Source organism: Ambystoma mexicanum, chromosome 13 (assembly GCF_040938575.1).
Source record: "Ambystoma mexicanum isolate Mex_15411 chromosome 13, UKY_AmexF1_1, whole genome shotgun sequence".
NCBI lineage: Eukaryota > Metazoa > Chordata > Amphibia > Caudata > Ambystomatidae > Ambystoma > Ambystoma mexicanum.
Window position 1 is genome coordinate 439,193,064 of NC_090938.1, and position 14,028 is coordinate 439,207,091.

At 45.3% G+C, this 14,028-nt stretch overlaps 1 protein-coding gene and 1 long non-coding RNA gene across 2 annotated transcripts in view; one reads left to right on the top strand and one right to left on the bottom strand.

Moving 5' to 3' along the window:
- LOC138521314 (leucine-rich repeat-containing protein 37A-like) overlaps window positions 1-14,028 on the top strand; it is a 1,201,733-nt gene that overhangs the window by 900,625 nt on the left and 287,080 nt on the right. Inside the window, exon 10 of the mRNA XM_069634057.1 lies at window positions 847-939. Within this exon, the coding sequence (XP_069490158.1) occupies window positions 847-939 (93 nt within the window). The remainder of the gene's footprint in view (window positions 1-846; window positions 940-14,028) is intronic.
- On the bottom strand, window positions 2,652-7,952 carry LOC138521313 (uncharacterized). The gene is made up of 2 exons (XR_011283009.1): window positions 7,854-7,952; window positions 2,652-3,071 (listed from the first exon to the last, which is right to left on the bottom strand). It is a non-coding gene; the product is annotated as an uncharacterized lncRNA (long non-coding RNA).

Genomic DNA, 14,028 nt, shown 5'->3' on the forward strand with positions numbered 1-14,028 from the left:
GTAATGTGTACTGTTGTGTATTTGTTATTCATGAGCATGTGAATCCATGCCATACCCCATGCTGGAGAAGGTTTAAGTTACTTACCTGTAACTATTGTTCTCCAGCATGGGCCTGGCATGGATTCTCATGTTAACACTCCCTCCGGCCTCTCTGCGGATCTTCTTGGTCATATTGCCACTTTATGTGCTTACCAAATATGAATATGGCTGCCGGAGTCGGGGCTTAGGGAGAGGACCGTCATTGGGTGGGGGAAGTATGACCCAAAGGACAGTGATTGGTTTAGAGGAGAAATACAGTTTTAAAGTGAAAGTGAAACTGTTTTACTGAGGATTCCCAGCATGACGACAGGGAATATTCATGTGCATGTGAATCCATGCCGGACCCATGCTGGAGAGCAATAGTTACAGTTAAGTAACTTAAAACGTATTTTGCTTTTGCCAGAAAATGGCAATATATGTATATATTCAGTAAAAAAACGTTGTTAAAGGGACGTTATGGTTAAGTTGCGCTACTAAAAAACTATGAAATTCAGTGAAAAAACTTTGTTAAAAGGGACGTTATGGTTAAGTTGCGCTACTAAAAACCTATCAAATTCAGTAAAAAAACTTTGTTAAACGGACGTTATGGTTCAAAGTAAAACCGAAAAACCCCTGAAATTCGGCAGTTATGGTAAGATAAGCAACCATAACTCGCGCCACCGTGCACTGCTAACACTAACACCCAGGACATCAAAGATGACATCACAAATGAAGTTTTGGCTGTATAAAAGCGTATGAAGAAAGAAAATAATTTTATTTGGTTCAATTAAAGAAAATTCTCAAATGCATTTCTCTTTTTTTTCCTAGGGGAAGTTTCCAGGGTATGGAAACAAACTGGTGCTGGCAATCTGCGTCACCGTCATAATAACAATCATTATTGCCGGTATTTGCATTGCAGAGGTGAGTATTTCAATGAGGCATGGATGTTTAACAGAGGTGTATTTGTCTGAAATTACAAGGTACAAAGGGTAGACTCTCATGCTATAGTATAAGGGTACTCTGCTGGGCATGATCTTTGTGGCTACGAAGTGTAGTCAGTTTGCAGAGGTTTGGCCCATTTAATCTTTTTATATACATCATGGGCTCCTTTTATACTCCCTGGATCAGACTAATCCAGTAGAATAATTGGATTCTTTTAGCCAGGCCTTATACTTCGGTTATCGAACTCATAGATAGTTGTCGTACCATTAAGGTGTTGTATTAGGCCTTGTCAACTTTGGGCTCATTTTGTATTCTCATGCATGCTCACAGCTGAACAGAAGAAATGTATATACCACTTGGTAAGTCTTTTTAGGAATTAAGTTTACAGACGTTCACAATATTGGTTTAATTTTCGCAAAACTGTAGTAGACTACATGCACAAAATCAATACCTGATGAATCTAAGCTGAAAGAAACGTGCCGTCTTTTTTGGACATATTGAAGTGTACATTCATGAATAAAAGATATATTCTAGTGTCTGAGAAATCCGTTTTGATTTTAGAGAGGCAGATGGGGAGACAGATTCTGGACTTTAATCACGCGCTTTTCATTCCCAGATTTTCAGCTATAGTGACATCAGTTATTCTGCAGGTGTGGGGTCATTATTGCAACAGTAAATATCTTCATTTTGTCCGTCTTCTCTTTCCGTGGCGGCCATAGTAAACAAAGAAAATGGCCGGAAAATGGCCACCATGGAAGGGGAGAAGGGATTACATGTAGTCCATTCTCCCTTTTCAGGGCGGCCATTCACTTACATTGAAAAAAAAAGTGAACAGAAAAAATGGCCATCATGGATACGGGAGAAGGGATGTGTGGTCCCTTCTCCCTTTACATGGTCGCCTAAAAAAAAATAAAAAAAAAAGAAGGCGACCATCGGCGCGAGGGATGCGCAAGTATGTGAGCGGGATTACCGTCTGGTAAGGCTCACAAATGTACCAATCGGTGCATGTGTTAAGAGCGAAAAAACCTGCGCCAGGTACTAATGCAACAGAACATATCTTAATTTTGTGGATTTTTTAAGTCTGTTAATACTGTGGCTGCTATGGACGCTTTTCTGATGCAATCCTCACAAATGTTGTCTTCACTGCTTTGGGCCGACGGCATCATTGGCCTGACTTCACCCATTGTGTCTCCCTATAGGGCGGCACCCTTATGAATGAGCATCACTGTTACTCTGAGGTCTTTAGTACGTTAGGACCTTGGCGTTTAAGGATTTTGTGAGGGAGCAGAAGCCATGTAACGCACACTTTCTGGACATTTCACAAGTAACATTTTCTTCATCTGCACCTAGCCACCTTCAGTCCTTATTTCTGAGCTGTGTGATGAAGAGCCCTGCCTGGTTGTGGGAATCGGCTAGATAGGACTCAGGCAACCAGTTGATGTCGGCTCAGAGTCGCCATAGGGATGATCCTCTGGTGACTGTACCTTGGTACAGGTCATGTGGCAGGAAACAATCACTGTGTGAAACCACAGGCCAATCTTGGGGGTCTTTACTTCCCCAGCTCAGTTAGCAGACCGGCCTGAAAAGCTCTAACGCTGCTGAAACCCATTGTGGTCTCTTGCAAGGCAATGACTAATCCCCCACACTAACGTGAGATGGGGGTTTAGATTCTATTAAAGACAAGGAGGCGATTATTATGCATTACAATCTTTACTCTGAAACCACAGCAGCAAAGAAAAAACTTTTACAAACAAAAAAGTTTCAACAACAGAACTAGATAAAGTTCAATGTCAATGCATGGGGAACTCCCCAAACCATCATGGAGGATAGGTCATACCCTGCAGGGGACCAATGAGCAGGGACCCTCCTTTATATATGTCCATTACTCTAACGCCAACCCCTCTTTCTGCAGCTGACTTGCACCAGACGCCCAATGGAACGGTTGAACTGCGTAGCGCAGAGAAAAAGGATCCAGCGAAACCGGAGATCTCAACCTTTCCGCAGCCTGAAGCAATGAAGAAGTTCTTCTGGATAGGACTTCTCACCCGAAATCACGCACTCCAGAACTTGTAACTGCGATCCACACTCCTGAGCAGAACCTCAACTCGTACCTGTAAGAACAACAAGCAAGAAGGGTGGGTGGTTGGGAAGAACAACAAACCAAAGAATGTTCTCACTTGAACCACCTGTGTACATGCGTATCACAATTGTCATATCATATCATATCATATCCAGGGTGGGTGGGAGGGATAATAATCGCCTCCTTGTCTTTAATAGAATCTAAACCCCCATCTCACGTTAGTGTGGGGGATTAGTCATTCTATGACAAGACAGGAGGCTCATATTATGCAAGTTCAAAGCCCTTGCATCTCATTAGTAAGTACAAAATGATCCAATATAATAGATAATATAATAAAATTAAAGGAAAGGTAACATTTTTTTTAAATGCTTTCATTAAATCAATCTGTTGACCAATCAGAGAATTGCCCAAGACTAGGTTGCCCGAAAAGCTGTCTTATAAGGCAAAGTCAAATCCACTGCAAGAAAAACAGGAATGTGCCAAATCCAGCGTTCCTTACAGGCCACCAAAACCAACTGGTTAAAAGAGGGGAAAACATTGAACAAAGTTTTCCTATACTAATAGGTTAGGACAAAACCATCTGAAATAAACACCTATGTTGTTCAATCAAATATTCAAAACACTTAAATTCGTACCATTTTTGGGGACCTAGAAAGCAAACCAATGAAAACAAACACCTAGCTCTCCTGGAGATAAAGAAAAGTACCCCATAGGGGTGAAAGTCTTATAGGTTCCATCCCATGCATTAAAGGAAGATATCGCATTAGAAACAGGGCATGTCACAGAACTACACTGGGGAACCAAGAGGGAAAGACAAATCTTCAAAAGGGTAAAATGGGAGTAAAAAATCATTTTTATAAATTTTGTAATAGGACAATCCATCCTGAGCGGAGCTGAAAAGCAATAGAATTAATCTACAATTGTCTTCAGACATATGTGTATACTAAGGAGGGAAGTCTTCTGGAGGCAGAAGCAGAATGGAAGAGAGGGCCCCACCTGAGAAGCTAAACCCGTCAAACCGCCAACACGGAGACCCTCAGACCTCCCGAACTCTTGAAGAAGGACTCTGCTACCATGACAAAAGGCAGATATTATAAACCCGATCCTTAAGAGGCCAAACTTGGCAAGAAGAAAAAATGTATCCGACATCCAATCACTACCATTATAGTGATATCTAAACTCCTTTGTAGGTATGCCTGGTGCTTGAACCTTGATCCCTCCTCCCTGGTGATAAATCCCCTAGCGGATCAAAAGTAACCGAAGGAGGACACCAAATTTCCAAAATCTTAGCAAGACTCTAAACTGCAAAGAACTGATCACTAAATGGTTAAACTGAAGGTGTACACCAGAAGAGGTCCAACCTATATTTCAGCCAATTTGCAGATCTTTGAAGCTCACAGCACCCTGAGCTGGCACCTTACTGCAAACAAACTCTTGTGAAAACCCCAAAGGTCCACCTGCCATGCAGGTGACTATGATAATCAAGTCATCAACCAAATATATATCCCAGCACTCTGGTAATCGTAGCGGCAGACACCGTCTGAAAGTTAATGTATAGACTCTGGAGCGCATCGTGATAGAGGGTCATAACGTGGATGGGGGATAGTATCACTCCCAGACCCCTCTATCCCACCAAGGGATATTGAGCCTTCCCAAAAGAGGAGAAACCTCCCCCACTTATCCAAAGGAAAAACCTTGCAATCCAGAAAGAAAACTACCCTGAGGACCACATTAAAGCCCCGCTTTACACCGTTAAGAGAAATAAATACCCACTAGCGCCTCTAACCAATCCCCTGACTGGACAGACTCCAGTTAACTTATTGAAATACCAGAGATTAGCACAAAGGAAAGTAACAGACGGGAGGGAAATGCTCAGTGCGAGTCTGCACTGGTCACCCGCCAGAACTCCTGTAAAAAGGAAAAAACTGAAACCATTGGATACTCCCAGAGGTGTAATATTATGATGCAATCTCCCCCAAGGATGGCAGGAAAACTGAAACCATTGGATACTCCCAGAGGCGTAATATTATGATGCAATCTCCCCCAAGGATGGCAGGAAGGGGAATGAGGGGGAAAGAACTCTGGATAATTATCAATGCCCTGTAAATGTAAGGTTGAGAAGAAATCTGGGACCACTGTCCCCTCAAACCCTGAGGTCTGAGTCACTGTATTCATGTGAGGCTGACTGGCCACTAAGGGAATCAGGGGAAGGAAAAACTAAGCACATTGTCCATAGCAAAACAGTACTTATACAGTACTACGAACCCTCAGGTATATGAGTGGTGCTTAACACTACTACGAGCGTTGTGTGGTGTGAGGTGTTCACTTATCGATCTCAGCAGGATAAAAGACTGATGTAGACCTTTCCAAAATTAGGAACCTGTATCAGAACGGTCAGCACGGATATGAAAACAGCACTCTAAAGAGGTTAAGCAACGCTCATGAGGGTACAGAAGCCTGCGTGTACTCCTCGAGCAGAGGAGAAGTTGCAACACACTGTTAGACTGTTAGCTGAACCATAGGCCAAGCTTTGGGAGGAAAAACATGAGGCAGGCGCCAGCAAGTTATTATTTGGCAACTCGTCTAACTGATACCATCAAGTGTTTCCAAACACTCCATCCAAGTAAAACATGGTTGCTCAACTTGTCATGTAAAAAACTGAACGGTTACCCTCGAGCTGACCCTGTCTCCACCAGAAACCAAAAGAATAAGGAATGTCCAATGGGACAAAAGTAGGGGAGAACAAACGTCCCCACTAAAGAGAGCCTTAAGCCCTACAGACCTCAATAGAGGCATAACGCATCATCTTTATTCTTCCTCATGTTGAGAGAAAATACTGTAGCTTAATCAGCACTGGTATTGGGTGGAGCAATTGAGGTCGGGAATCAAAACCTAAGGAAAGGACTGAGTTGTCCTGAAACTAACTAAGGTAAAGGGTGACAGAATTTTTAACTAAAAGATGAATGATAACACCAGATAGATGGTTAGAGAGGAAGGTACAACCCCATATGGGTCTGTTTACAACCACTTCCACACTCTTTTCTTTAAAGCACTTAATAAATAAAGAATATATAATATATGAAATATATATAAAATATCCAAAGAAGAGGGGTTACGCCCTCACAGGGGACCGAATCCCCGGCCCTTATATAAGCTGATACTCACTGAGCTTTCTGGGCCACTGACAATTCTGAAAAAACGCAAATGTGTTCCAGTCAACACTTAAACATATTGTTTATCAAAGCGTACACTGAGCAAGTGCACCTCAACTGCTCACCCCAGCAGGGTGAGGCAACCAATAGTACACGAGGGAGCACCTCGCAGTAGGAACAAGGCGAAGCCTGAAACCGAGCAGGTTACTGCACGCCTACAAGACCAAACAATGGCGTCAGCCATATGCAGCACCTAAACAAAGCTGCCGACCTTAAGGAAGGAATACACTGAGCAAGTGCACCTCCAACTGCTCGCCCGAGCAGGGCGTGATAATCAGCAGTACACGAGGGGGTAACCTCGCATTAGAACTCAGGCGCAGAGCCTGAAACCGAGCAGGTTATGGTGCATGCCAGTTAAGGTAATTACCCAAGTTGCCCACTTTAAGGGAGGAAACACTGAGCAAGTGTACCTCAACTGCTCACCCTAGCAGGGTGTGGACACAGCCGTATACAAGGGGACCCCTTGCAGAAACCCCAGGCAACCTTGCCACCGAGCAGGTGACTGCACCTTTCCAGGGAAGATAACCCAAACAAAAGAAAACTGTCAAGTTGAAGGTAGGATACACTGAGCAAGTGCACCTCCAACTGCTCGCCCGAGCAGGGTGTGATAATCAGCAGTACACGAGGGGGTAACCTCGCAATAGAATCAGGCTGAACCTGAAACCGAACTTATGGCACCTACAGTGAAGGCAAAGCACATAACTTAAGAAATAAGTAAATGAATAAATAAACAAAGAAAATAAAATAAAACTGCAGACTGGCAGTGCATCGGGCTCTTGCGCTGGATGGTCAGACTTTGACCTAACAAACCCACAGTCTATCAGTAAACATTCTTTCTTTCCAGCACTAAAGGTAAGGAAATGTGTTGTGTCACCAGGGATACGAAATTACAAACATTTAACAAAACCACATTTTTACTATTAAAATGTTTGTGCTATAATCTTTCTGAAGAAGTCATGAACCGACCAAATGCCCATTAGGAAATCCCTGCTCAACTGAGCAAAAAAGGTGACAATCAAATACCTCCATTGTAAAATACAATTATTTAAAATATAACAATTAAAATATCTAATCTTGAAATATACAAATAAACATGTCTTCCTGCATGGGAGACCTGCAGCTCTATATTTGAGCTAACTTGGCTCAGTACTGAAACAGAGGCTTTTGTTACAAACATAAGCCACAGGGGCAGGCCGAACCCAAAGCCTGTAGCACCTGGAATCCCCAGGTGACCATAAATCTGTCAAGGGGCACGAATTCAAACAGGCGAAATGAAGAGGGAACAGTGTAAACAACCCTGCTCTCGCGCACGCCGGGAGCGAGTTGATTAATGCACCAGAAACACCTGAGTTTACAAGCGCGAGAAATTTTTAAAGAAGAAATAAATTAGAGAGCTCCCTTGAACTCACAACCTCATGGACTGTAGTCCGAAATTCAACCATTGCACCACTGCTTCAGCTGAAACAGGAAGTATGAGCATAATACATATTTTCTTTTTGAAAGACACCAAAATGAAACCAACGGCCGCACGCGGCTATCCAGATACATTGTATCAAATACACAAATTCCTTTATAATAAAAGGTAATTAACACATATTTACCATATAAATAATATATGTCATATTCAAACTAATAAAGCCTACTACTGACAAACAATGTAAGACACAACTGAAAGGGGTGACTTAGCTCTGTGGTGTCAGCAGCAAAGAAAGAGGGGTTGGCGTTAGAGTAATGGACATATATAAAGGAGGGTCCCTGCTCATTGGTCCCCTGCAGGGTATGACCTATCCTCCATGATGGTTTGGGGAGTTCCCCATGCATTGACATTGAACTTTATCTAGTTCTGTTGTTGAAACTTTTTTGTTTGTAAAAGTTTTTTCTTTGCTGCTGTGGTTTCAGAGTAAAGATTGTAATGCATAATATGAGCCTCCTGTCTTGTCATAGAATCCGGATGCACACATGCTTGTTAGAACGTCTGAAGCTTTCCCAGAAGAGACCCAAAACTCCAGCACAAGAAAAGAGAGTTTCCTCTTTAAGGGAAAGTTACTTTACTTATTCGACAATACTAACCAGGGATTTGATATATCTAAGGATTCACACTATACATCAAAGAAGTCCTTTTCAAGAGTTTGTGACACCCATTGTAAACCTTGCAGCTCCACGAATATAGTGTTGCAAATCCCATACTTTCTGAATCCTGATACCTTATCAGAGAAAACAAAGTTATGGAATCATTGGCCCTGGCAAAGGATTTTCAGGCGTGGAATGCAATGTTTCTGTTCCCTGTGCTCTCATGGAAGAAATAAAAACAAAGGGAGCGATTTATAGAAAATGTTCAAAGACCCTGCAAAGTACTATGCCCCGCAGAGTAACAACTCAGTGCCCACTTGCTTGCGAAAGTATCTTTGCACGTTCTGCGTATTCATGGATTCCAAAGCGCAAAGTAACCCGATGTGCACAGAAAACCGAATAGGGCCTGGAGTGCCCGCAACACGCTCCAACGCAACAAAAACCATGGCCAAAGAAGAACATTTGCGCCTAATTTAGCCCCACCATCCAGCATCCCTGCGAAACTGCGTGCGCGGTCCCCGTAAGTCAAGGCTGCACCCCGGGGAAACTTTGTGCGGTCTCCCATCAGTCCCGGCTGCACCCCGGCGAAACTGCGTGCGGTGCCCCGTAAGTCAATGCATACACCCCGGCAAAAGTTTGCGCGGTCCCCCATAGGTCAAGGCTGCACCCTGGCGAAACTGCGTACGGTCCCTCATAAGTCATGGCTGCACCCCTGAAAAATGTGTGCGGGCCCCCTTGGGTCATGGCTGCACGCGGGCGAAACTGCATGTGGTTCCTCGTAAGTCAAGACATGCACAATGGTGAAACACTGGCCTGTCACCCCTACTCTCAAGGCACCCAAACTGCTGGCCTACACCCCCAAGTCATATCAGACCCCCAAGTCCCGACACCATCCCCACCAGCCCCCCTCACCTACGCCACTATCCCAGGAATTCCCCTGATGGTAGACCCCCCCAAAGTCCCCCCTCACCTCCGCCACTACCCAGGCAGCCCCCCTCAAGTCCTGACACCACCCCCACCAGCCCCCCTCACCTCCACCACTACCCCAGGCAGCCCCCTCAAGTCCTGATACCACCCACCAGCCCCACCCACTTCAGTCACTACCCCAGGCAGCCCCCACAAATCCCAACACCACACCCACCAGCCCCCTCACCTCCACCACTATCCCAGGAAGCCCCCTCAAGTCCCAGACCACACCTACCAGCCCCCCTCACCTCTGCCACTACCCCGAGCAGCCCCCTGACAGTAGACCCCCCCAGAACCTCTCATCTCTGCCACTACCCCAGGCAGTCCTCTGAAGTCCTGGCACCACCCACTAGCCCCCCTCATGTGTGCCACTACTTCAGGCCACCCCTTCAAGTCCTGACACCACCCAGCAGCCCCACCCACTACAGTCACTATCCCAGGCAGACGCTAAAAGTCCCAACACCACACCCACCAGCCCCCTCACCTCCGCCACTATCCCAGGAAGCCCCCTCAAGTCCCAGCACCACCCCCACCAGCCCCCCTCACCTCTGCCACTACCCCGAGCAGCCCCCTGACAGTAACGCCCCCCAGAACCTCTCATCTCTGCCACTACCCCAGGCAGTCCTCTCAAGTCCTGACACCACCCACTAGCCCCCCTCATGTGTGGCACTTCTCCAGGCCACCCCCTCAAGTCCTGACTCAACCCACCAGCCCCCTCAACTCTGCCATTACCCAGGGAGGCCCCTCAAGTCCCGACACCACCCCACCAGACCCTCACACCCCTGGAACTACCCAGGTAGCTCCCTGACAGTAGACCCCCCACAAGTCACCCTCACCTCCGCCACTACCCCAAGCAGCCCCATGACAGTACACCTCCCTCCTCTCACACCCATGAGCTCTGCCAGTACCCCCAGGCTGGCCCTGCCAGGTGGTACACTTACCAATCCAATGTTGAACAACTCACCTCAACAACACCGACGACATATCCCCCTCAAACTGGAACAACTGGGAGCACTGCTGCACAATCCATGCCGTAGCTCATCACAGGACTCCCTGGTACATCGCACTCAGTTGCACATCAACAGGGCAGAATAATGTAGCACTAGCAACACTGTGACCACACCATGTACATGTGACATAGTATTTAAATTAAATGCAATTAACGTATCATTGTGCTCATGGGCCATTGCAATAGCCTCAAAGCGCTGTAAGTGAATGCCCATGGAGGACCCAAGTCTAAGACTTCATATGTAATGTGTGTCTGCATAGTAGCCTTTAGAAGAATGGAGGAAGGTAGTCAGGTAGATAATCAGGGGTGGCAACATCCCTGAAAGTGACACAAGTTCAACTGGCATGCTGGGTGATGTGAAGGCTGTCAGAGAGTTTGCAAGTCAAGGAGATGGACAATGTGTAGAGGCAGCCTGAAAAATAAAGAATCTGAGAATCCTGCATTTCATTGGCCGATGGGCAGCATGATACGAGGGGCTGTGTGTGATTGCAGATGTGTGCGGATGGGGGGCTATGCCTTGGGTGGGATAAAGCCACAGAATAATGAGTGCACATGTGATGAGGGAAGCCCCCACATCCACAGTGAGGTCCCAACCCCTTTGACAGTCATAGTCGAAATACCTTCCAAAAACATAGTAAAGGTGATTTTGCACATGGACAAAAAGAGACTGCAACAAGTGTGTGATCATGATTCTGAAACTTGTATTACAACATTAACACAACAAAAACAAAACATGGGGATGGGTGAGATGTCCAGGGCTGAAAGGAAAATAAAAATTCAAAATGAAACCTAACACTAAGAGCTATATACACAGGCAGTGGGCCAATATGTCCTTCAGTGCGTCCTCCATGGCAGTGTCATATTCTGCATCGTCCGCCTGGAGGTGGGCATCTGTTCTTTCCTGGAGGTGTTGCAGGCCCTCATCCATCCTCCTCTCCTCCTCATCTGCATCCCTGCAAGCTGCCTCCAGGGTGCCAGCCTACCCCAAAGACCGCCTCTCTGACACCCCTGCTCTGGTCCTGGCAATCATTGCCTCCCTAACCCGATGCCTCTCTGCCATCAGCTGCCCGTGGAAATGTGTCTGGACGCCCACCAGCTGCCGGAGCCGCCTAACATGTCCTGCCTAAATTGCCTCCTCAATGTTGATTGGCCCAGCATTGACTGCCTCTGCACACCCCTTATCTGCTGTTGTCTGGCAGAGTGCAAGCTGCACAGCTACCTCCGCTGTCTGGATGACACGTGTTGGGGATAGCACAGCACCAGCACTGTCCTAAAGTGCTAGCTGTCCAACCACTGCCTGTACCTGTGTTGGTACCTGGGCATTCACAGTGACCATCTCATGTGGCATATTTGGGACTTCCACCAGAGGCAGGGACATAGGCACTACCAGACCGGGTGGTGTGGGTGGGATTGGTGCACGGGGTGCTGTGGTGGAAGCTGGCACCGAAGGCTCCCTGGAGGACGACTGGGGCACAGAGAAGGAAGTGGAGGAGGGGGCACGTGATTGTGCCAGCGCACAGAGACCACTCAAGAGCAGTGCTCTTGCCAGCTGGGCAAAAAAATCACACAATAGGGTACCTCTGAATTTGCAGGGTTTGTCCCGGCTTAAGGTATTATAACACAAAAAGGGACACTATCCCGATTCATTTAACAATAGCAACAAGAAGTCACGTTATTCCAAAGTAGTCCTTGTGTAAGGGCCAATATGGAATACAACAGTGAGTGCCGCAGCATACAGATTGCATATGAAGAAGACAGAAGGATAGGATGATGTTCTATCTACAGTTGCCTAATATTCCCTCTAAAGCTGGGGTACACTGGTGTGCTGCTTATCTAAAAGATGATAGAATACAGAATGGAAAAATTACCAACATTTCTGGCATGCAACTGAAAACAACTTAAATTTTCGGGCTGGAGCACTCTGCTGTGGCGAAAACATATCAAACACACTGTATAGGAGGTGCAGTGTGAGACGTGACAGGCAGTGTTAAAAAACAACAATATTTAGAAAACACCCACACTCGGTCAATCTACTCCTGGTAACAAATCAATTTGGTGTTGGTAAAAGATAATCGAAGTTATACGTTTAAAAAACAGGTTTATTTGATAACCCAGGGTGTTTTAAAGAATCTTCAAATTGTTCATATTAATATTCTTATCATGAAACTTTTGAAGAAGACAGATAAAGCTTCTTTACACTAAGGGGACACCTCAATCACAAGGTGTCTATTTAGTGTGGAAGCAAGAATATATGATTATAGTACCTAGTTTACCAGTTTCAGTGGTATTTAAATCAATTTACCCACTTTCATCAGGACAGCCTTCATATTGGTGCACCTACGTCAACGATAAAAGGGAAGGATCTTGGAATGCTACAATCCTCCTTGTGGGTAATGCCGTGAGGCCTGTGACCAAATAAGCAACCCTGGAGTGAATAAAACAGTGCAGGGGTCACTCATATGTTGCCAACCTAAATTAATTTAGAAATAAAACAATGCTAAGTATAGCATGTTTTTCTAGACACACACAATTGAACAATAAGTCAAGTTTTACACTCGAGATGTCTTGTACCCGTTGGAAACAGGTTCAATCCTTATGCAGCAGAAGCGACACAAGCTGTGATTGCATCATTGGCAATCCCTAACAAAATTATGCTATGTATTGTAAGATTACCTATATGCAGGGTATTACAATACAATAGTATTGCTGTTGTATTGACATAGTGGAATTGGCCAAGAGACAAATGCGTATCTTCCTCACAAGAATGTAGTCATTTTGGCGCTTACCTATTATTGTTGGATAAGCGTGTGCCTGTGTGCACGCAAAAGCCTAGATATGCATTGGCTCATTGGTTCAATTCACTTCAATGACAGCCTTTCATTTGTTAGAAGGCCTAAAGTGCTCGGCCACTGCAAATTAGTCGCCCTGGAAAGAAAAGTGAAACTGACATGAGTCACTCGTTACCACATACGTCAGGCCGACAAAAATATACTAAGTAAGTCCCTTGCCATGGCTATAAATAGTTGCCTGCAGGTTATTTCGCCGCGAAAAACGCTCACAAGTAGCAATCTCGCCATAAAAAGCAGTGTAAAAATCCCCAGCAATCATAATATGAGAGCCCTTTCGATCACACAAAAACACTTAACATACTTCCCCAAATTTCTTTCGGTCAGAGCACCCACCTCTATGCGAGCTGCATTACTGTATATATTAACTAACAGTAACAGCTATTGATGGCATACCCCCTTCAGTTGTACTTCCATGTCCAGTAGAACATAAACATTTTCACTAAGGAGTTCCGCTTCTATCAGCATAGAGTTTTGTATCAGTATAGCCAGACCCCCGGAGGGTCAACCTGTACGGCCTTTTAAAGCCTTTTGTTGGAAAGCTCTAAACCTGTCCACCACCAGCGGAGCACACACCCATGTTTCTTGAAAGAAAATTATTTGATGCTCCAAGATTTTGTGTCTATCTGAGCTGCCCATAAGACTATTAAAACCTCTGGAGTTCCAACTCCTTAAAAAGCTAACATTCGAGATCTGTGTGGGGGGACTAAAGCCAAGACCTATCTTGAGGGTCTAGCTGAGCCCCAAACGATCCTAGGGGATGGGTTTGACACACAGTTATCTTAAATCCAAATGTTTGCAGTGCCTCTGCACAGGTACACAACAGAGCAGCGATAGCTTGGGAGCTTAATACAATAAGTGCCCAATTCGTGGCACTCTCCCGTT